This window comes from Hemitrygon akajei, chromosome 3 (assembly GCF_048418815.1).
Source record: "Hemitrygon akajei chromosome 3, sHemAka1.3, whole genome shotgun sequence".
Classification (NCBI taxonomy): Eukaryota; Metazoa; Chordata; class Chondrichthyes; order Myliobatiformes; family Dasyatidae; genus Hemitrygon; species Hemitrygon akajei.
In genome coordinates this window covers 96661509-96684758 of record NC_133126.1, presented here as the reverse complement: position 1 = coordinate 96684758, position 23250 = coordinate 96661509, and the positions used below count along the sequence as shown (strand labels likewise).

At 44.7% G+C, this 23250-nt stretch overlaps 1 protein-coding gene across 3 annotated transcripts in view; it reads left to right on the top strand.

The window, feature by feature from the left end:
• wdr21 (WD repeat domain 21) overlaps positions 1-23250 on the top strand; it is a 124306-nt gene that overhangs the window by 27955 nt on the left and 73101 nt on the right. For all 3 annotated transcript variants that reach the window (XM_073040419.1, XM_073040418.1, XM_073040420.1), the window contains exons 4-10: positions 2285-2439; positions 2702-2784; positions 5711-5807; positions 7744-7890; positions 11218-11267; positions 13124-13203; positions 20300-20395. In XM_073040419.1, the coding sequence (XP_072896520.1) occupies positions 2285-2439; positions 2702-2784; positions 5711-5807; positions 7744-7890; positions 11218-11267; positions 13124-13203; positions 20300-20395 (708 nt within the window). The remainder of the gene's footprint in view (positions 1-2284; positions 2440-2701; positions 2785-5710; positions 5808-7743; positions 7891-11217; positions 11268-13123; positions 13204-20299; positions 20396-23250) is intronic.

Genomic DNA, 23250 nt, shown 5'->3' with positions numbered 1-23250 from the left:
ATGGCAAAAAAGTTGGGGGTGTTGTGGATAGTCTGGATGGCAGAGACATCGACAGGACGCAGAACTGGGCTGAGACGTGGCAGATGGAGTTCAACCCAGCTAACTGTGGAGTGGTTCATTTTGGTAGGTCAAATTTGAAGTCATAATATAGTATTAATGGTAAGACTCTTGGCAGTGTGGAGGATCAGAGAGATCTTGGGGTCCATGTCCATAGGGCACTCAAAGCTGCTGCACAGGTTGACAGTGTTGTTAAGAAGGCATATGGTGTGTTGGCCTTCATCAACCATGGGATTGAGTTCAAGAGCTGTGAGGTAATTTTACAACTATGTAAGATCTTGGTCAGACCCTACTTGGAATACTGTGTTCAGTTCTGGTCACCTCATAATAGGAAGGATGTGGATACTCTGGAGAGTGCCTGGATTGGGGAGTATGCCCTATGAGAATAGGTTGAGTGAACTTGGCCTTTTCTCCTTGGAGTGACAGAGGATGAGAGGTGACCTGATAGAGGTGTATAAGATGATGAGAGGCATTGATCATGTGGATAGCCAGAGGCTTTTTCCCAGGGCTGAAATGACTAACACAAGGGGCATAATTTTAAGCAACACACACAAAATGCTGGTGGAACACAGCAGGCCAGGCAGCATCTATAGGGAGAAGCATTGTTGACGTTTCGGGACGAGACCCTTCGTCAGGACTAACTAAAAGGAAAGATAGTAAGAGATTTGAAAGTAGGAGGGGGAGGGGGAAATGCGAAATGATAGGAGAAGACAGGAGGGGGTGGGGTGAAGCTGAGAGCTGGAAAGGTGATTGGCAAAAGGGACACAGAGCTGGAGAAGGGAAAGGATCATGGGACGGGAGGCCTCGGGAGAAGGAAAGGGGGGAGGGGAGCACCAGAGGGAGATAGAGAACAGGCAGAGTGATGGCAGAGAGAGAGAAAAAAAGTGGGGGAACTACATATATCAGGGATGGGGTAAGAATGGGGAGGCATTAACGGAAGTTAGAGAAGTCAATGTTCATGCCATGGAAGAACAACACTTTATATGCCGTCTGGGTAGCCTCCAACCCGATGGCATGAACATTGACTTCTCTAACTTCCATTAATGCTGCTCCTCCCCTTCTTACCCCATCCCTGATATATTTAGTTATTCCCCCCTTTTTTTCCTCTCTCTCTGCCCATCACTCTCCCTGTTCTCCATCTCCCTCCGGTGCTCTTCTCCCTAGGCCTCCCGTCCCATGATCCTTTCCCTTCTCCAGCTCTGTGTCCCTTTTGCCAATCACCTTTCCAGCTCTCAGCTTCACCCCACCCCCTCCAGTCTTCTCCTATCATTTCACATTTCCCCCTCCCCCTCCTACTTTCCTCTCGAAACGTCAACAGTGCTTCTCCCTATAGATGCTGCCTGGCCTGCTGCGTTCCACCAGCATTTTGTGTGTGTTGCTTGAATTTCCAGCATCTGCAGATTTCCTTGTGTGGGCATAATTTTAATGTGCTTGGAAGTAGGTACAAGGAGGATGTCAGAGATAAGTTTTTCACACAGAGAGTGGTGAATGTGTGGAATGCACTGCCAGCGGCGATGGTGGAGGCAGATACAATAGGGTCTTTTAAGAGACTCTTAGGAGACATGTCTCTTTTAAGAGATATGGAGTTTAGAAAAATAGAGGATTGTGTAGTAGGGAAATTCTAGGCAGTTTCTAGAGTAGGTTACATGGTCGGCACAACATTGTGGGCCAGAGGGTCTGTAATGGGTGTACCATCTCAGCTGGAAAGTTTCTTTCACTCAGGTGAGTAACTGTAGCAGCAGTGGTTCTGCATTTTCAGGATCCTGTTTTTCTCATTGCTTTCTCCATTCCAGCTTTCCTCACCACTAAGTCAGCACTATTTTTAATTACAGTTATTGAAATGGACAGATGTTCCCGATGTGTAACCTTTTAGCAAAGGATTTTTTAATTTGTCATTTTCCATGAAATCTTTCATTCAGAACAAAGGATTTAACATCTGTTTGCTAATCAAATTGATTTTTCATGTATGCTGCCCAGGATCAAGTTACTCTCCCTGTTCTCTAGGTATGCTGACATGTCAGTGCAGCCAGAATTGATGCTGAACACTGAGCCTGCATCTCGGGCTCCATCGGAAGTCAGCATGTCCACTGAAGTGCTGAAGCTTTGATTACAGCAGCTGGTTGGTGCCAGTGGTTATAACTTCTGCATAAGCTGTGCAGCTTTAGTGGAGTGGTATCTGTGTCTTCGGGTAATGAGTAACATGTCCTTTTTTTGTGTATCTATCTAGAGCTGCCTGGATTTTACTATGATCGAGAAAAGAACAGGTATTTTAGGCTATTACCAGGACATAATAATTGTAACCCTCTTACTTGGGAGGCAATTAACCAAAAGGAAATGGAAGAAAAGCGACTGAAGATGTTGGCGGAAGATGCTAGTAATACGGTAATCCTTATCTACATGAAAATGTAGTTTTACAAATGGATTATTTGGCACCGTGGAATTGTGATGCATAAATTTAGCCTTTACCCTCGTTATTCTTTCATATTCTCAAAGTTACTAGTTATATTTTAGTGGGAAGATCTGTGTTTCCCATACACCTGAATTAGGCTCAATGCTAAATATTTACGAACTAGCCTTTTGTATGCACTTAAACTCTTGAGTGTGACAGTCAAGGTTTTTGAGACTGTTAATTTTTTTTAAATAGAGGGTCGCTCGAATGGGTATGGACTTTATTTCACTATACTGCAAAAGACATTGTGGATTAATGAACTTGCAATCATATCATCGGTGAGTAAGTTATAATTTTATTGCAATCCTACTTCACTCTCTCCCTCTTTCCTCTTCCCCTCCCTGTGTTTCATTTTATACATTTATATTTTCGTACAGGAGAAAGAGGCCATTCAACCCACAAACTGTTACCTCTTGTAGCAATCCAAACAACCCTATTTTCCTGTAACCTGTTCTCTCTCACGCGTCCTGAATCTCTTATTGTTGTTTTAACTGTACAGTTAGTAACTAAATACTAAACTAATTTGATTTTGTGTAAGGTGCTTCACAGGAATGATATTTCATGCTAAATTTGACACAGAACCACACTGAGCTTTTGAGAAAGACGACTACAAGCTTGGCCAGAGCTTTGTGTTTTATGGAGTGCTTTTATTTCAAGGATCCAGGGAGTATTTCTGCAGCTTTATGTCTAGACAGATGAAAGCAATGGAGTGCGTCAGGAAGTTAGATAGAGCAATGATGCTAGAATATGAAACAATGAGAAGAAATGTTGGCAGTACTCTGCCAGGCAAGGAGATTGTGCGGAAAGAGAAATCAGTTAACTGTTTGGTCAGGGACCCTGTTTCAGAACTGGTAGAAGAGTTGTGTGTTTTACAATTTCAAAGCATGTACAGTCGGCCCTCCTTATCTGCGAGGGATTGGTTCTGGGACCCCTCGTGGATACCAAAATTTGCGGATGCTCAAGTTCCTTATTCAACTTGTCTCAATGCGGTGGACCTTAGGACCCAGCAGAACCCCAGACCTTATTTAACCCGTCTCAGTGCGGAGGACATTAGAACCCGATGGCAGAGATCTGAATTCGCAGTGTTTCTGTTCACGAAAATAATCAGGATTATGATTGAAAATAAAGTGGAAATAATAAAACGATCGGAAAGAGGTGAAACGCCATCGGTCACTGGAAAAGCGTTAGGCTACGTCAGTCAACGATCAGAACAATTTTAAAGGATAAAGTGAGAAAGGCTGTGCCCCGATGAAAGCTACAATTATTACTAAGCAACGCAGTGATTTCATTATTGGGTTTGGGGGTTTTGGGTTTTTGATCCTCCACATCAACCCGGCGTGGTGGAGAGCGCACTTGGGAGTGGTCTGTCACTGGATCGAACTCGGGAACTTCCGATCCTGAGCCTGGCGCTGAAACATATGTTCTTAAATATTTTATATGCATAGAAAGGTAAAATATATATTATATACTAAGACAAACGTTTGACTAACTGATGTTAAATAATACCAGATATACCTGTTCCGACTTACTTAGTAAGAGAACTTCCGATTTTTTTCGATCCTGATCCATGATAACCCATGCACATCCTCCCGTATACTTTAAATCATCTCTGGATTACTTATAATACCTAATACAATGTAAATGCTATGTAAAATAGTTGTTATACTGCATTGTTTAGGAAATAATGACAAGAAAAAAAAAGTCTGTACATGCTCGAACAAGTGCTGGAAGAGCACTTCCGGGTTTTCGCGATTCACGGTTAGTTGAATTCGCGCATACGGAACTCGCGGATAAGGAGGGCCGACTGTATGGTGTGTGTGTGTGTGTGTGAGGTATATGACAAAAGACCAGATGAAGGATTGTTAAGACAGATCAGATAAGAAGAAATATAACTACTGGCCACTAAGGAGGCATCTTATAGGAACGATGTCAGAAGAGAAAATAAGTGTGCTATTGAGTAATGATGAGAGAGCAGTTTACCTGGATCATTTAATGGTTGTTCTGGAAAGTTGCAAAGTACCTACACTGAATATACAGTTCCACTAGTATGCCTTTAAAGTCAGGGACATGTACACAAGTGTAAAGAAGAATTTACTTGTAGCAGTGTCACAGGCACATCAGATAAACAACATTCACAAAAATAAGTGTAAATTAAAGATAACTTTTTACAAGAAAGTACAGAATTGGAACCAAAAAAACATGCTATTGCAGTGCAAAGTGACCATAGTGTTACTGTAATGAGGGAGTGATTTGGTTTGTGCAGGTTGGTTCATTAACCCAGTAGTTGAAGGGGAGTGGCTGTTCTTGAACTTGATGGTGTGGGACCCCAGGTTTCTGTATCTCCCGCTGCAAGGCGATGGCATAGTCCAGTTTTTCCCTTACTTTCACCACACAAAACAATGGGAGTGGGATTGCAAATTAAAGTGGCTCAAATAAGAAGCTCGGGGTCACTCCTGTAAATTTACAACAGTTTTTGATTTTGAGACAGGTGGAATCAACGGCTAGAGAATAAACATCATGGTCAGAATGAACACGTTAAGGCATTGTGGGATAAAGTTGTGGATAGCTCTGAACTGACCTGTTTGTCTTTATTCTTCGCATTTTGCTGATAGTTTGTTTCACTGCATTTTAAAACTGAATTGGAAAGCCAGTATTTATAAAATATTTGTACTTGACCTTTAAATAGAGAAATATAATTTTCTCATTAACCAAGAAGGCGCTTGTGTTTCAAAAAGGCATTTCACCATTTTTAGTTAACCATATCTTAAGATGCTCATAACTTTTGATTTGGAGGCATTAATGGAAAGTCGAGAGTATTTTGATTGGGAAATGTAACAAAACAGATCCCAAACTCATTTAGAGGTGTAATATAATATTATGCCACTGTTCGTTCCCTGCCTCCTTTGATCATTCTTTTTGTTTATTGTTGTACAAGGAACTTTGAGTTTCCTTGTTGTTCTTTGATAGTCTGTTCTCTCAACTTTGCTATTTTTTCAATTATCCTCTATATTTTGTCCTGGTGCTGGCAAAATCCTTCCTGCAGTCTATAAAATAAATGCATTTTTTTTTTAGATGAATCCTTAATATGAAGAAGTTCACTCAAAGATTTTGTATCATTGATGTTGGACAATAATCCATATTTCTTTTCACATGGTCTTCTCTCCCTTACCCCACTATACATGTCATACAAAACACCATCTACAGGCATGTTCATGAGCTCAAGATCAGTAGAATGAGAAGGAATACGCTCAAGATTCAAAATTCAGAGTCTTCCAGCACAAGCAATTTTGGAATGATTTTAGTAAGTTTCAGAAATGAAGTTATTATTTTTGCATGTTAGTTCATTAGTGCGTTTTTGAAAAAATCACTGTACTAATTATTTGCGCTTTTGCTTGTTAAGTGGAGCTGACAAAATTCTGCTCGAATGTTTCAAATGGTACTAATAGAGTTGGAGATTGGATTAGCCTTTTTCCTGAAAATTATTAATGTTTCACCCATACAGGGTTTTCCCATGCCGTTTTTCTACATGCTTTGACATTTTGATTCAGTGTAGGGGATGAAAGAATCAGCTGTAGTTCCTGGAAACATTTATAACAGAGTCATGTATGTGTTTAATTCATTTGAGTGGTGTAAAGGTTAGGAAGTAATACTCCTTTAAAAAAGCAGAAAATTACATATTCATGCAACTACAGGATCCCTGGGTTACAGAAGACTTACAGAAATCCAACTTCAGCAAATTTCCCAAACATTTATAAAGAATTTTTAAAGAGCTTGTTACAGAATGTAGCTGCCACAGTGGGACACCAATTAAGACACTTGTTTTGGAAACTAGCATGGCAAATCTTTTTTTATTAACACTTCTAAAATACTTAAACAATGCAACATTCATTTATACATCAAACACATCAACATTGGATGCAAGAACTTCTGATTCTGTATCACTAACTACAGAGGGGAATACAATCAATAAATGTACATATTAATTGACTGACTTACCAAAAGGTAGATTTAAAGACAGTTCTCAGGAACAGAACCCTTACGTAGTTAATTCAAAAGACAGATTTCAAAATGAAATTCTTTACATTTTGCCTCTCTGTAGTAATCAGACATTACAGAGACTGGAGACTGCCTGTACAAGCCTATCAGTCACTTTTAGAACTTCTGTGGGAAGTCATTGGCAGAGCTAACATTTATTACCCATCTCAATCTGCTGTTGAAGGTGAACTGCAGTCTTGAATGCTACAGTTTGTGTAGTTAAGGACCTCTCGCAAGAGTAATAGGATTTGGCAAGAGTAGGTCACTCTTGGATTTGGACATGGTGATGATAAAGGAACAGTGATGCACACAATGCTGGAGGAACTCGGCAGGCCAGGCAGCATCAATGGATGCTTTGGACTGAAGCCCTTCATCAGGACTGGAGTAAAAAAAAGATCAGAGTAAGAAAGTGTGGGGGGGGGGGTGGAGATAGGGAAGAAACACAAGGTGAAACTGGGAAGGGGGAGGGGTGAAGTAAAGAGCTGGGAAGTTGATTGGTGAAAGAGATAGGGGGCTGGTGGGTTTAGTACTGGACTGTTAATCATGATTGTTTGTGATGAGGATCTGGATGTAACTGATGGGGCATAATCTGTAGGGTGACTATGGATGATCCTTGACTACACAGTGACCTTGCTCTGTTGACAATTTAGGCTCATGACTGTCAAATGATGTTTAACTTAGAAATGTGCTTGCTGTTCATTGCACATGGAGAGGAAATGCTGAATAGTCAGCACAGTACAGCAAAAAGAACCAAGACAGACTTTGAAAGAAAGGATTTTTTAATGTTCTAGTGAGCACATTTTTAGTTCATGAGAAAATACTATGAAAATAAGCAAGTAAGGTGTCAGTAAAGTAATTCACCTTTCAATATCCAATCCTGAACTGAACCATAACAATTGCAACCCTAGTACTATCAGTAGAAACAATCTGCGATGTAAGCACAGTCTGTTCCCCTCGGTGCCAAGTGATGGCAGGTCTGGTTAAAGTTGATTGAAACAAGACCGGTTTATCTCTTCAGAGATGCTGCCTATTCTTCTGAATATTTACAACATTTTCTGCTTTTGAGTAGTCCGTTGCTGAATGTAAGTATTTTTTGTTTAATTATTTTGTCTGGAAATGTCAGAATCATGATAACTATCAATTTGTTGGACAATGAATCCAAGTCATTTCAAAAGTTAATGATTGTCTTCTATACTTCATAGGCAGACACCAATTGTGAGCGGTTATTTGTTGTAAAAAACGATGAAACTGGCTACAAATATGGAATTGTGAATCTGGAGGGATGTAGGAAGGGATCTGGCTTAATTTCTGTGACCATGTGTGACAATCTGTACACCACATTTCGCAAGGTTTGTTGCTACTTTTTATAATTGTAAAACAAATTTATAACTTTGGAAGCTTGGTTAGCTAGTATGAAGTATGTTCTCATTTCTTTCCTGTTTATGCCACAGGAGTGGAAGAGGAAGAACTTTTTGTTCTCCCTCTGCAGAGTCTTTCACACTTGACCACCACCTTGATTAAGATGTTAAGCTTCAGACTAGCCCTAGGCCTGTGAGGTCCAATGATAAAGTATATTCGTATTTCTCCTCTTATAGTAAATCTTCGTGTTCTCCATAGTCTGATTTGGTCACATTCTAATGGCCATATCCTCGCTGATCGGTAAATTGTACACAGAATGTGCAGGCAGAAGTGGTCCATACTGCACAACCTGCTGTGGCATGTTAATCTCACACCACCAAATTCTTCAACACTACACCCACGCTTTGGCCTTGCTCCCCTGTTTACATACACACCCTAGGTAAATCTGTACAGAGGAGAGAATTTATGACCATTTCTACGCTGGCGGCAGCTGAAAAGTATATCTAGAATCTCCTATATTAATACACTGACTTATGCCATTTCTGACTAGTTACTTTCCACAAGTGTGATTACAGTAGTGGTGAGACTTTTGTTGTTATTGAATCTAAGAGTCACGATCCCATTGATAACACACCCACCCCTCAAATAAAGCACTGTTTGACTCAGTCTGGTCCTTCCTCGTAGTCCTCCAGATTTCCTCCCTTAATGTAGCTGCTCAGTTTCCTTTTGAATGTTACTGAATTTGCTTCCATCACCTTTTAAAGACAGTGTGGATGATGAAACTTGCTATTTTGAAAGGAAAGCATTCTCACTCTCATTCTTGTACTAATCTTGCCGATGTTGATGTTATGAGGAACAATTCATCCTTATTTCCTCTATCAGGAGAAATCTCTATTCAATAAGCAATACACCTCATTCCCCCGAGATACAACACTGAGCATCATAGGAAGTCATTCCTGCCTGTGGCCATCAAACTTTACAACTCCTCCCTCGGAGTGTCAGACACCCTGAGCCAATAGGCTGGTTCTGGACTTATTTCCACTTGGCATGATTAACTTATTATTATTTAATTATTTATGGTTTTATATTGCTATATTTCTTCACTCTTGGTTGGTGCGGCTGTAATGAAACCCAATTTCCCTCGGGATCAATAAAGTATGTCTGTCTGTCACCCAGGAGTGGACCCTGCGTTCTGCTTCCTCTCTCATTCACTAAGTTTTCAGCTGATTTTTTTTTTACCTCAGCTCTCACTACCTGTACTAATTCCATATTCCTCCATTCACTTCAACCTTTTTATTTCAAGTTTTATCTGAAGAGGGCCCTCTGTACATCAACATTCCTAATAGCTTGCAGAACTTTCACGTTAACACATTTTTTATATAAGACGCCCAGGTCCCTCCTGAACACCAGCCCTCTACAGTCACACCATTTAGAAAGTACCACCCCTTTCTATATTTCCTACCAAAGTGAGTGACCTCACATTTCCACAGATGACATCTCATCTGGCATGTCCTTGCCCATTCTCTTATTTTGTCAAAGAACTGCAAGACTTTTAAACCCCTACCACTATGGAAAGCAGGCCAGCTTCTCAGGCTTTATTACATGCCTGAAGTTCTCAAACTTGGTAATCTTGTGAATTACTTTTGTGCCTCTTAAAGCAGTCATCAAGTGTGTGTTTGGAATCAGATGTAATTTGGCAACATTTTTTTTAGTGATGTATTAACATTTGGTATAAACACTCCCCCTCCCCCTACATTTTATACTGTCTCTAGTTATAATGCTAAATATCTCATTTGCCTTTCCAACACCCTTCTCCGCTCTAAAGACTCAGGCTTGTAAAGCCCCCCGGCCTGTATTTGAACCCAATGGAAAATTAGCCTTGTATAACCACTCCTTATTCTTCCATCCTAAAAGGATCACTTCACACTGTGCGAACGTTCATCTGTTTTGTGCCAGTCAGTTTTCCTGAAGTCTCTTGTTACCCGACTTGCTATTAATCACATTTCCAAGTTTTGAGTCATTGCATATTTTGAAATTATTTCCTATACTCGAGCCAAGATCATTAACATGTAACAGAAAGGGCTGTGGCTCACTGTGGTCTGATGAGCAACCTCTTACCATTCTTTTCTGCTGTGTCTCTCAGCCAGTGTTACAGCCATGCAAACAGTCATGTTTAATGTTACGGGTTTCATTTACATTATGTGAACCATACTATCTATTGTATTGCACATATTCTTATGACATGGAAGGCCATTCTGCCCATTAGATTTATGCCAAATTTCAGAGCATTCCCATCTGTCCCATTTCCCTGTTTCTATCTCTCTCTCGCGCTCTCTCTCTCTCACTCATATATGCCTGGCTCACTTATTATAGAGGCAATTTACAATGGCCAATTGGCCTCACGGTCTTTGGGATGTGGGAGGAAACCTGAGCACCATGGCAAGCCCATGTGTCACAGAGAGAGTCAGCAACATCCACACAGCCAGCACGGAGAGTCAGGATGAAACACCAAATGGCCTATTCTTCCTCTACACCATCACTTGGATCTGATTACCTAGTGCACGGACACTTGCCGTTGAATGTTTTAAACTTTAATAGTCACATGGTATGGAATCAAGCCTCTTGGCCCAACTGGTCCATGCATGGTCTTGCTCAGAGAACTAGTCCCACCTGCCCACATTTGGTACATAGCCTTCTAAACTTCTACCCACGTATCAGCTTTTAAATATTGCCAACATCCCTGCCTCCGCCGCAGTTACTGGAAGCTCATTCCAAGTACAAGCCACCCTTTGGGGTGGTCACCTCTGATCATAAATCTATGTCCTCTCGTTTTCAGCAATCCCACCCTGGGGAAAAGGTATATCGTTATATGCCTTAATCGGGTTACCTTTCAATCTCCTGCATTCCAGGGAATAAAGCCCTAGTCTGTGTAACTGAATTGAATATTCTCAATGCTCATGTATTTAGCCTCCCATCTTCTACCATCAGGGAGCTTTGGTTATCCAAAACTCTGTTGCCCAGTCCCAATACGCAATGTCATCAGTTGACTTTGCCAATAATATGCTGTGGTGTGGTCATAGAAAATGCTGGAGGTGGCCTGTGTGTAAATGATGTTGAGATACAATTTAATTAGAAATTCTAATCAACATAAATGACAAAGTTACTTTTAAATTTGCTGTGACTGAATTTTTAATAATGTTATGTACTGTTGAGTGAATTTTAATTCTGGTCATCATATTCTGCTATTTCCCATGCAATAACAGAATTATAGTACAGAATTATTGAAATCTTTTAATTTGCCTGTTGTTAATTTTCAGGGCACCTCCGTTTGTTGGGCTTCTCTCTCTGGGCATGATTCACATGTCTTGTATCCTTTTAAAACATGCTCAGTTTAATAATGCAGCCTGACATGTTTGTATCATCAAATGATCTGATGTGCCAGCTGAGTTCTGTGTTTTGCCATGGGGTAGATCCACCCGAGAGAGGGTGAGTTCCAGATTTTTATGTATTTATTTATTTTTCTGGTTCTGGATATCACTGATAAAGCCAGTGTATGTTGCCCATCCCTACTTTTCCTAAAGAAGGTGATGGCTGCCGCCTTGAATCGCTATAGTGAAGGTGCTCCACAAGGAGTCTGCTGCAGCCGTTGTTTCTTCATACCAGTTCTCCACAACTCCTAATGAAATACAATCCAGACACAGTCTGGACTCTGTGCTGCTGCAGCCGTTGTTTCTTCATACCAGTTCTCCACAACTCCTAATGAAATACAATCCAGACACAGTCTGGACTCTGTGCTGCTGCAGCCGTTGTTTCTTCATACCAGTTCTCCACAACTCCTAATGAAATACAGCCGCTGTTGTGCCTTCATCATTATGTTGGGTCCAGGATAGAACCTCAGAAATATTGACTCCCAGGAACTTGAAATTGCTCACTCTTTCCACATTTGATCCCTCTATGAGGACTGGCATGTGTTCCTTCATCTTACCTTTTCAGAAGTCCAGTATCAGTTCTTTGGTGTTACTGGTGTTGAGTGCAAGGTTGTTGCTGCGATACCACTCAACCAGTTGGTATATCTCACTCCTGTACATCCTCTCATCACCATATGAAATTCTGCCAACAGCGGTTGTACTGTCAGCAAATTTATAGATGACATTTGATCTGTACCTAGCCTCACAGTCATGAGTGTAGAGAGAGAGAAGAGTAGTGGGCTAAGCCCACGTCCCTGAGGTGTGCCTGCGAGGTAGAGATGTCAAGGAAGTCAAGCATCCAGTTGAAGAAAGATGTTGAGAGGCCCCGGTTCTGCAGTTTATTGATTAGAAATGGTTGTGTTTAAACCCTGAGCTGTGGTTAATAAACAGCATCCTGACGTAGGTATTTGTACTGTCCACGTGATCCAAGGCCCCATGAAGAGCCAATGAAATCACATCCACCATAAACCTGTTACAGCGATAGCCAAATTGCAGTGGTTCCACGTCCTTGCTGAGACAGGAGTTAATTCTAGCATACCAACTCTCAAAGCACTTCATCACCGTAGATGTGAGTGCTGCTGGACAGTAGTTGCTAAGACAGCTCACGCTGCTTGTTTTGGGCACTGGTGTTATTGTTGCCCTTTAGAAGCAGATGGGAACTTCCATTCTAACTAGTTGCATCGCGTCTGGTATGGGTGGGAGCTACTACACAGGATTCAGGTAAGCTGCAGAGAGTTGTAAACTCAGTCAGCTCCATCATGGGCACTCGCCTCCCCAGTATCCAGGACATCTTCCAGGAGTGATGCCTCAAAAAGGGGGCATCCGTCATTAAGGACCCCCAATTCCCAGGACATGCCCTCTTCTCATTGTTACCCTCCGGAAGGAGGTACAGAAGCCTGAAGGCACACACTCAGTGATTCAGGAACAGCTTCTTCCCTTCTGCCATCCAATTTCTGAATGGACATTGAACCCATGAACACTACCTCACTACTGTTGATTTCTATTTTGCACTACTTATTTAACTATTTAATGGTTCAATGTCCATTCAGAAATTGAATGGCAGAAGGGAAGTTCCTGAATCATTGAGTGTGTATAGAAGCTTCTGTAGTTCCTGAGGGTAACAATGAGAAGAGGGCATGCCACTCACTGACCAGGACTGGAATAACTTAATACTAACCTGGCAGCTGTTTTTCCATAAGTTTGTCATGGATTCTGTATTATAACACTAGTAATTTTCCTTAAACTGCTGTGTCAGGCTTTGTCTTACAGGTCATGCAGATACCCCAGGAAGTGTCAGCCTGCTTCCGAGTTCAATATTTAGTAATTCGAGCATGGGTAAGGCATCATTATCATACATTTACTTTATGGAAAAGTTATGGGCTTGTAATTTTCCCAAAGCTGTTTTCCTTTCAACTGCATATTTCGTCTTTATTGTATTACTGTGGCGACCCAATTACTAGCACACTCGAACCGGCTGACAATTAGCCAGAATGCAGGGACAAAGGAAGAAAGCCTGAGGGGGTTTCAGTAGGGCCTCTCAAGATATCTGGTGAGAGAGACAGGCTAAAAAGCAAGACTGTGGAGTTGAAATAAACTTATTCTTTGGCTGCAGTTTATCGACTCCGTGTCGTTATTTCAGCGCTGCGTGTAGCACACCGCTACAATTGGTGACCCCGACGGTCCAAACGTTTTTGGACCGGAGATGACAGACGCTGCATTTATTAATGCGGTTTCCTTGAAGCTGCCAAGCTTCTGGACGCTACAACCTCACCTATGGTTTCAGCAAGCAGAAGCCCAATTCCATGTTCGGCAAATAACCTCAGAGGACACCCGTTACTACTACGTGGTGAGCTCCCTCGACCAGGACACAGCGGCCCAGGTCGCGGAGTTCGTACAGTCTCCCCCGGCGGACGGCAAGTACACGGCATTCAAAACCCTGCTCATAGGGACTTTCGGGCTCTCCCGCCGCGAGCGAGCTGCCCGTTTACTGCACTTGGATGGCTTGGGAGACAGGCCCCCATCAGCTTTAATGAATGAGATGTTGTCTCTGGCCGACGGACACACACCCTGCCTCATGTTTGAGCAGGCATTCCTGGAGCAGCTGCCCGAGGACATACGCCTGCTGCTGTCCGACGCGGATTTCAGCGACCCCCGGAAGGTGGCAACCCGGGCGGACGTGCTGTGGAACGCCAAGAAGGTGAGTGGGGCGTCCATCGCACAGATCACCCGGCCACGCTCCCAGCAGCAAACCAGTCCAGGCCCGGCCGCAGAGCCCGCTAACCCCAGAGGCCGGGGTGTGGAGCCCAAATAGCAATGGTGTTTCTACCACCAGCGGTGGGGCGCAGAAGCCCGCCGTTGTCGCCCGCCCTGCCAGTTCCCAGGAAACGCCAGGGCCAGCCGTCGCTGATGGCTACGACGGCTGGCCATCGGGATAGCCTCCTGTATGTCTGGGACAAGCAGTCGGGACGCCGGTTTTTGGTCGACACCGGTGCCGAGATCAGCGTCTTACCTCCGACGAGTTACGACACCCGCAGCAGGGTGCCGGGTCCCCCCCTGCGGGCCGCGAACGGCAGCACTATAAGGACATATGGCACCCATCCGGTGCAGCTATGGTTCGACTCCAGCCAGTTTACGTGGGACTTCACACTGGCCGACGTAGCCCAACCGCTTCTGGGTGCGGATTTCTTGCGGGCTCACAGCCTACTGGTCGACCTGCCCAGGAAGAGACTGGTTCACGCCGAGACCTTTCAGACGTTCTCCCTGGGTGCAGCCCAGTTGCCAGCCCCTCACCTCGGCTCCATCACGCTGTCCGACAACGACTTCACCAGGGTCCTGGCGGATTTCCCATCGGTTCTGGCACCGCAGTTCGCGGCAGCCATGCCCCGACATGGCGTACAGCACCACATCCTGACCCAGGGACCACCCCTCCATGCCCGCGCTCGGCGGCTTCCCCCAGACAAGCTCCGACTGGTGAAAGAGGAGTTCAAGAGGATGGAGGAATTGGGGATCATTCGGCGGTCCGACAGCCCATGGGCCTCCCCCCTGCACATGGTGCCCAAAGCGACAGGGGACTGGAGACCGTGCGGCGACTACCGCAGGCTGAACGAGGCTACGACACCGGACCGCTACCCTGTGCCGCACATTCAGGACTTTGCAGCAAACCTGCACGGCGCACGGATCTTCTCCAAGGTGGACCTCATCCGCGGATACCATCAAATCCCGATGCATCCGGACGACGTCCCCAAAACGGCTCTCATCACCCCGTTCGGCCTTTTTGAGTTCCTCCTCATGCCATTCGGCCTGAAGAATGCCGCTCAGACGTTCCAGCGGTTGATGGACGCGGTGGGACGCGACCTGGACTTCGCATTCATCTATTTGGGCGACCTCGTCATAGCCAGCAGCAGTCGTCAGGAGCATCTGTCCCACCTCCGACAACTCTTTGCCCGGCTGAGTGACTGTGGTCTAATGATCAACCTGGCCAAATGCCAGTTCGGGCTCGACACCATTGACTTCCTGGGCCACAGGATTACCACAGACAGGGCAACCCCTCTGCCCGCTAAGGTAGATGCAGTCCGCCATTTCCCCCGACCCACCATGATCAAAGGCCTCCAGGAATTCGTAGGTATGGTCAATTTCTACCACCGCTTCCTCCCTTCAGCTGCCCGGATCATGTTCGCCTTGCTGTCCGGTCCGGGCAAGGACATTACCTGGGACGAGGTGTCCGCCGCCGCTTTCATTCAAACGAAGGATGCCTTGGCGAATGCCACGATGCTAGTGCACCCCAGAATGGACGTCCCTACCGCCCTCACAGTGGACGCATCTAACACGACAGTCGGTGGGGTACTGGAGCAGCTCATCTCGGGCCGCTGGCAACCCCTGGCGTTTTTCAGCAAACACCTGCGGCCACCCGAGCTCAAATACAGTGCTTTCGACCGGGAGCTGTTGGCGCTATACCTGGCAATCCGGCATTTCAGGTACTTCTTAGAAGGTAGGCTCTTCACCACGTTCACGAACCACAAACCGCTTACCTTTACATTCACAAAGGTGTCCGATCCCTGGTCGTCCCGCCAGCAGCGCCATCTGTCCTACATCTCTGAATACACGACAGACGTCCGGCATGTGTCGGGTAAGGACAATGTAGTGGCGGATGCGCTCTCTCGCCCTAACATTCACGCCTTTTCCCAAGGGGTAGACTTTGAGGCGCTGGCTGAGGCACAGCTGGCAGATGAGGAGATCCCGTGTTACAGGACCGCAGTCTCCGGTTTGCAGCTCCAGGACCTCCCCGTAGGCCCAGGTGAGAGTACCCTACTCTGTGACGTTGCCACCGGCCAGCCCCGTCCCGTCGTCCCAGCACCTTGGCGACGACGTGTTTTCGACTCCATTCATAACTTGGCCCACCCCTCCATCCGCACTACCGTCCGGATGGTCTCCAGCAGGTTCGTTTGGCACGGACTCCGCAAGCAGGTCCGTGACTGGGCCAGAACATGCATGCACTGCCAGACGGCCAAGGTGCAGTGACACACCAGAGCTCTGCCGCAGCAGTTCCACCCCACCCACCGGCGTTTCAACCACATTCATGTGGATATCGTGGGCCCCCTGCCAGTGTCGCGCAGGGCGCGGCACCTCCTGACTATCGTGGACCGGTTCACAAGATGGCCAGAGGCGGTCCCACTCACCGACACCACCTCTGAATCTTGCGCCCGGGCACTGATCGCCACCTGGGTGTCCCGCTTTGGTGTACCGGCCCACATTACCTCCGACAGAGGCGCCCAGTTCACCTCCAGCCTGTGGTCAGTGATGGCCAGCCTGTTGGGGACTCAACTGCACCACACCACTGCCTACCACCCACAGTCGAACGGACTGGTGGAGCGTTTCCACCGTCACCTGAAGTCGGCTCTCATTGCACACCTGCGAGGAGTTAACTGGGCGGACAAACTTCCCTGGGTCCTACTCGGCATCCGCACGGCGCCCAAGGACGATCTGCACGCTTTGTCGGCCGAGTTGGTGTACGGCGCACCCCTGGTCGTTCCCGGGGAGTTCATACCAGCCCCAAGGGGGCGAGAGGAAGAACCCGCAGCAGTCCTGGGCAGACTACGCGAGAGGCTCGGTGCCCTGGCCCCCGTACCCACTTCGCAGCATGGGCAGCACCCGACCTGCGTACCCAAAGACCTGCAGAACTGTAAGTTTGTGTTTGTACGACGGGGCGGGCATCGGCCACCGCTGCAACGGCCCTACGAGGGGCCGTTTACGGTGCTCAGGAACAACGGGTCCACGTTCGTGCTGGACGTTGGGGGGAGAGAGGAGGTTTTCACGGTGGACCGACTCAAACCGGCCCATGTGGACTTGGCGCAACCAGTCGAGTTTCTGGCACCGCGGCGCAGAGGCCGACCTCCCAAACAGGGTCCGGCCCAGACTGTGGACATTGGGGGGTGTATCGCTGGTTCTGGGGGGGGGTTATGTGGCGACCCAATTACTAGCACACTCGAACCGGCTGACAATTAGCCAGAATGCAGAGACAAAGGAAGAAAGCCTGAGGGGGTTTCAGTAGGGTCTCTCAAGGTATCTGGTGAGAGAGACAGGCTAAAAAGCAAGACTGGAGTTGAAATAAACTTATTCTTTGGCTGCAGTTTATGGACTCCGTGTCGTTATTTCAGCGCTGCGTGTAGCACACCGCTACATTACCTTGTTTATTCCATATGGTACTGGGGAAGAAGGTACTCAGTGTTTTTAACCAGTGCGAATGGTATCATTGTGCACACGTACACAATACCAGTCTGTTGTCTGTAAGCTGTCCAGCATGCAGTACTGGGTGAAAACAAATTTCCTCCGAGCAAGATGAACTGTAAACTCTTTGACCCCGGAGCAGAACTCACACCTAGCGCCTGCCTTACCTCAGAGTGATTGCAACTCTGGTATCTATTGATGCTTCACCCTTGCAGTTTCTACCTCTGGCATAGTTTTATTCTAACCTTCCTCAGCTCAACTCCTGCTGAAGTCCTTTTTGTGCTTTTGTTACTTCTGGACTTGGCAGCTTCAGAAGCCCTAACAGCTCTCCATTCTATTCTATTCTTAATCAACAATGTCATTCAAAACTCTGCTGCCCCTCCCTAGTTAGAGGTCTGGAAGATTACAAACAATACCACAGACTGAAAGGAGAAGACAAACCAGTTAGCCTAATATCAGTGGTGGACATATCACTGGAAAATAAAATGAGGAGCAGTTTACGTCACCGTTTAATGAGAATCAGTTGAAGTAGTTGGAGGTGAAGGTTAAGCTTGACTCTCCTGTGAATTAGTTGAGAATGCAAGCAGTTACTCTGACGCGATTGTATTTGATATGGTGTACATGATCTGTCACTTGGTGAACTTACCAGATAAGTAAAATCCATGATATCGGAAGGAAAGTGGATCTCAAAGTAGCTGAGTGAGGGAAAGGAAACGGCAGATGGTTGTTTTAACGCTATTTGCAATGAAATCTCGCAGGATTTCATGCCAGATCTGTTGCACTTGAAGAATATTGCAGTGCCTTTGAGTTTATGATTTGGTTGCTTGATAGGATACAAAAGTAGTAGTGTGGGAGCAAGTTGTAGGCTGCGGGAGTGTAGAATCGATGTGTCACCCACAATTTGGGAGGCAACAAACGTAACCTCATATCTAAGCAGGAAGTATAGAGAAAAGGGTGAACTATAGACCGGCTAGTCTGATGGGGGAATAATGCTGGAGTACATTTTAAAGATGTAAGTCATAACGTGGTGTATTTGGATTTTCAGAAGGGTTTTGACCAGGTCCTGTTTGCGGAATTAGTATGCGTGTGAATTTACAGTGATGTACCAACATGGAGAGTGGGCTGATTGGCAGATGGGTAACAAAAGGTAGGAATAAATGAGTTTTGTTTCCAGTTGCCAGGTGATGATTACTGGGGTATTGCTGAGTGCCGAAAGCAAGGAAACAGATCGTTGTGTGATGTATGGGGAAAGGGAGGTGATGCAAAAAGACCTGTGTGTCCAAGTGAGTAACTACACAGATGCAGCCAGTGTGTTGGCTGTCACAGTGAAAGGGTCTGGGAAATTGTTTAGGCCCTTGATATGATTTTACTCTGAGTGCTATGTGCAATTTAGGTCTCCTTTTCTATAAAAGTATGTTCTTGCTATGGAGATAGTTTAGGGAAAGTTCACCAGGCTGATTCCTTGGATGGCACTTTTGTGAACAGAGATGAGGATGATTAAGTTTAGTAGAGTAGAGGGATACCTGATTGAAACTCCCTCCCCAACAGCACTGTGGCGGCACCTTCACCAGGGTGGGCTGTAAATGCTGGTCTTGCCTGCAATACCCACATTGAAATCTGAACAAAATTCTGTTTCTGGCAATAGCCTCAAATCCCATTTTCACTCTCTCCAGCACACTCCTTGTAATACGGCGACTGTAATAATTCCCCCTTCTCCAGCCCTGTACCTCTTTCGCCAATTAACTTGCCAGCTCTTTACTACACCCCTCCCCCTCCTGGCTTCACCCGTCACCTTGTATTTCTCCTTCCCTTGCCCCCCACCTTTTAAATCTACTCCTCATCTTTTTTACTTCAGTCCCGCTGAAGGGTCTCTGCTTAAAATGTCAACTGTACTTTTTTTCTATAGATGCCTGGTCTGCTGAGTTCCTGCAGCATATTTTGTGTGTCCATGTTTTTAAATTTGGTGCCTCAGCTATTAATTAAAAGCATTCCAATACCTTTTCAGCCACCTGTTGACCTGTCCTGCTATCTGTAGACATGCTCTGCAAAGTCCGTCTGTTCCATTAAACCTCTCAATATCCACCCATGTTTCCCTCATCTTGTTGCACCTTCCCAGACACATCACCTCACACTTCTCTGGATTTAATTCTGTTTTTTATTCCTCCATACAACTGATTAGACCACCTATATTTCCCTCCAGCTAAACTGCTTTTCACCTTTAACCACTTGGCTGCACCTGGCTCCTGGATTTAGTAAAAGTTTATTATTATCATTGTTTCTAATTAAACTTTTTTTATTTTGTTCATGTTATTAGCCTCGTTAAATAAACATTGCAGGCTGTGGAATGTGATTCCTCCAAATACTGTGTGTGAAATGTGAGAAAAGGGATTAAGTTTATAGGCTAAATTCCATCTCCAAGATGACTTGGAATGCATCCTTTCTGTTGGCCCAGGGTATATTTGGAGGCCTTGGTATCTACATTATATAGACTTTGCAGTCCATGTAAAAACTAAGAATGGATAAACTGAGCTGAGAATATGTTTTGGATGAATAGGTAAATATTGTAGTTGTGCCCTCTCCTTAAGGAATCATTGCAGGGAGTTGCACTTTAATTAGCAGGCAAATTTTTAATGAATAGAAGTGGTTGAGATTACCAGGAAAACCTTTCAGCACAATTCATACAATGCCAATTTTATTGCATCTGCAGAGGAACAGCCAAGGATGATGTGCAACTTTAAGAGCTCAACTGTCTGGACCTGCACCTGGTGCTATAACCCACAAGCTGACAAGTGCTTCAGTACAGGTAGAATGAACAGATCGCCAGAGAACCAGCTTTTTCTCAGCATCTGGGAATAAACGTATCTTTGGTATGAGAGTAATGCCACAAAATGGCCTGAATCTGCATTCTTTTCATTTGTGATCATTTTGATATCATTTGAAACATTTAAGATGTTGTATTGTAAGAGTGTTGTATTCAACATTGAGAACAATTTGACTGATACACTCTAATGTTTATATTCCATTTCAAGTTCAAGTTGATTGCCATGGGTATACATGCCCAGTGTATAAATGCCACGAAAAGTTGCCTTTAGCAGCAGCAGCACAATACATTAGAAACATGACAAACATAAATTACATCAATTGGAGTTAACCTAAATTATACATACAGTCCCTTGTAAAAGTATTCAGCCCTTGGTTCACATACGCAAATGAGTATTACAACCAGGGATTTTGATCAATTTCACGGAGAATTTTTATTTGTGAATCACGTGCTCATTTTTTCCCCACAGTAGAGCCCAAAATCAGGGACAATTGTAAAGTATGGAAAAACTAAAAACATCAAAAAGTCAGCAGTTCAAAATATTCATTCCCCTTTGCTCAGTACTTAATTGAACCACCTCTCGCAATTTTTACAGCCAGTAGTTATTTTGGATAAACCTATTGGCTTTACATAAGGTGATGGAGCAAGATTTGCCCATTCCTCCTTACAAAATTGCTCAAGCTGTGCCAGGTTAGTTGGAGAGCAGTGGTGGAAGCAATCTTGATCAGGTTAGGGTCGGGACTCCTACTCAGCCACTCAGACATCAATTTTCTTCATTTGAAGCCACTCCATGGTTGTTCTGGCAGTGTGCTTTGGGTGGTTTTCCTGCTGAAGTACAATCTTTCTCCCCAGTTTAAGCTTTCTGGCAGAGGCTAGTAGATTTTTATCCAGGTTCTCTCTATATTTAGCAGCATTCATCTTCTCATCAACTCTGACCAGATTTCCAGACCCTGCTAATGAAAAGCATCCCCACAGCATGAAGCTACCTCTATCGTACGTTACATTAGGGATGGTTGATGTGCACTATTAATTTATGCTTAGAGTTGATGCCCAAAAGTTCAACTTCAGTCTCATCCAACCACTAGCCCATCTTCCACATCTTTACATTATCTTGCAAAGTTTTTACAGGCAAGGAGATGCTTTTTTTTTAAGTCAGGGCTTCTACCTTTTCTGTGCAAGACCTTAGAGATTGTGGAGCCACGAACTTCATCTCCAGTTGCAGTCACTGACTTTTGCACATCACTTAGAGTGACTGTTGGCATCACAGTAGCCTCTCTTACAAAAGCCATTCTTCTCTGGCAACTAAGTTTAGAGGGGCAGCCTGACCTAGGCAGTGTCGCTGTGTATTCATATTTTTTTCCACTTTTCACGATGGGCTGTACTGAACTCCAAACCATGTTCAGTGTCTTTGAGGTAGTGTTGTACCCTTCCCCAGATTTGTGTTTCTCTGTTATCGCTTCCCTGACTTGTCTTGAATGCTCTTTTGTCTTCATTTTGAATTGGTCTGTTCAAAATATACTGGTGGTGACTAGTGGGGTGCCGCAGGGCTCGGTATTGGGACCACAGCTGTTTACCATTTACGTTAACGATTTGGATGAAGGCATTGAAAATAACATCAGCAAATTTGCTGATGATACTAAGCTGGGTGGCAGTGTGACATGTGATGAGGATGTTAGGAGAATTCAGGGTGACTTGGATAGGCTGGGTGAGTGGGCAGATACTTGGCAGATGGCGTTTAATGTGAATAAGTGTGAGGTTATCCACTTTGGGAGTAAGAACAGGAAGGCAGATTATTATCTGAATGGTGTAGAGTTGGGTAAGGGAGAAATACAAAGAGATCTCGGAGTTCTTGTTCATCAGTCACTGAAGGTGAATGAGCAAGTGCAGCAGGCAGTGAAGAAGGCTAATGGAATGTTGGCCTTTATTACAAAGGGAATTGAGTACAAGAGCAAGGAAATCCTCTTGCATTTGTACAGGGCCCTGGTGAGACCACACCTGGAGTATTGTGTACAGTTTTGGTCTCCAGGGTTAAGGAAGGACATCCTGGCTGTAGAGGAAGTGCAGCGTAGATTCACGAGGTTAATTCCTGGGATATCTGGACTGTCTTACGCAGAGAGGTTAGAGAGACTGGGCTTGTACACGCTGGAATTAAGGAGATTGAGAGGGGATCTGATTGAAACATATAAGATTATTAAGGGATTGGACAAGATAGAGGCAGGAAATATGTTCCAGATGCTGGGAGAGTCCAGTACCAGAGGGCATGGTTTGAGAATAAGGGGTAGGTCATTTAGGACAGAGTTAAGGAAAAACTTCTTCTCCCAGAGAGTTGTGGGGGTCTGGAATGCACTGCCTCGGAAGGTAGTGGAGGCCAATTCTCTGGATGCTTTCAAGAAGGAGCTAGATAGGTATCTTATGGATAGGGGAATCAAGGGATATGGGGACAAGGCAGGAACTATTGATAGTAATTGATCAGCCATGATCTCAAAATGGCAGTGCAGGCTCGAAGGGCCGAATGGTCTACTTCTGCACCTATTGTCTATTGTCTATTGTCTGTATATATTGGACCTTACAGAGAAAAGCAGGTATTTATTCAGGTGTTCCTCCAATTTTCTGCATCAACAAATTGGGTAAGTGGGTAAGGTAATAGACAATATTGCATTTGAGGAAAGTTAGCATAGTAATTACAAAAGAGGTGAATACTTTTTCAGCCTCTTTTGCAAAAGACAAAAGACAAGGTGCAAAGTCACACAGCCAAAGCACACGTAGCACGTACAAGATAGCAAGCACATAAAGGGATCAGGAAGATACACCCAAACAGTAATTTTTAAAAAGTCCAG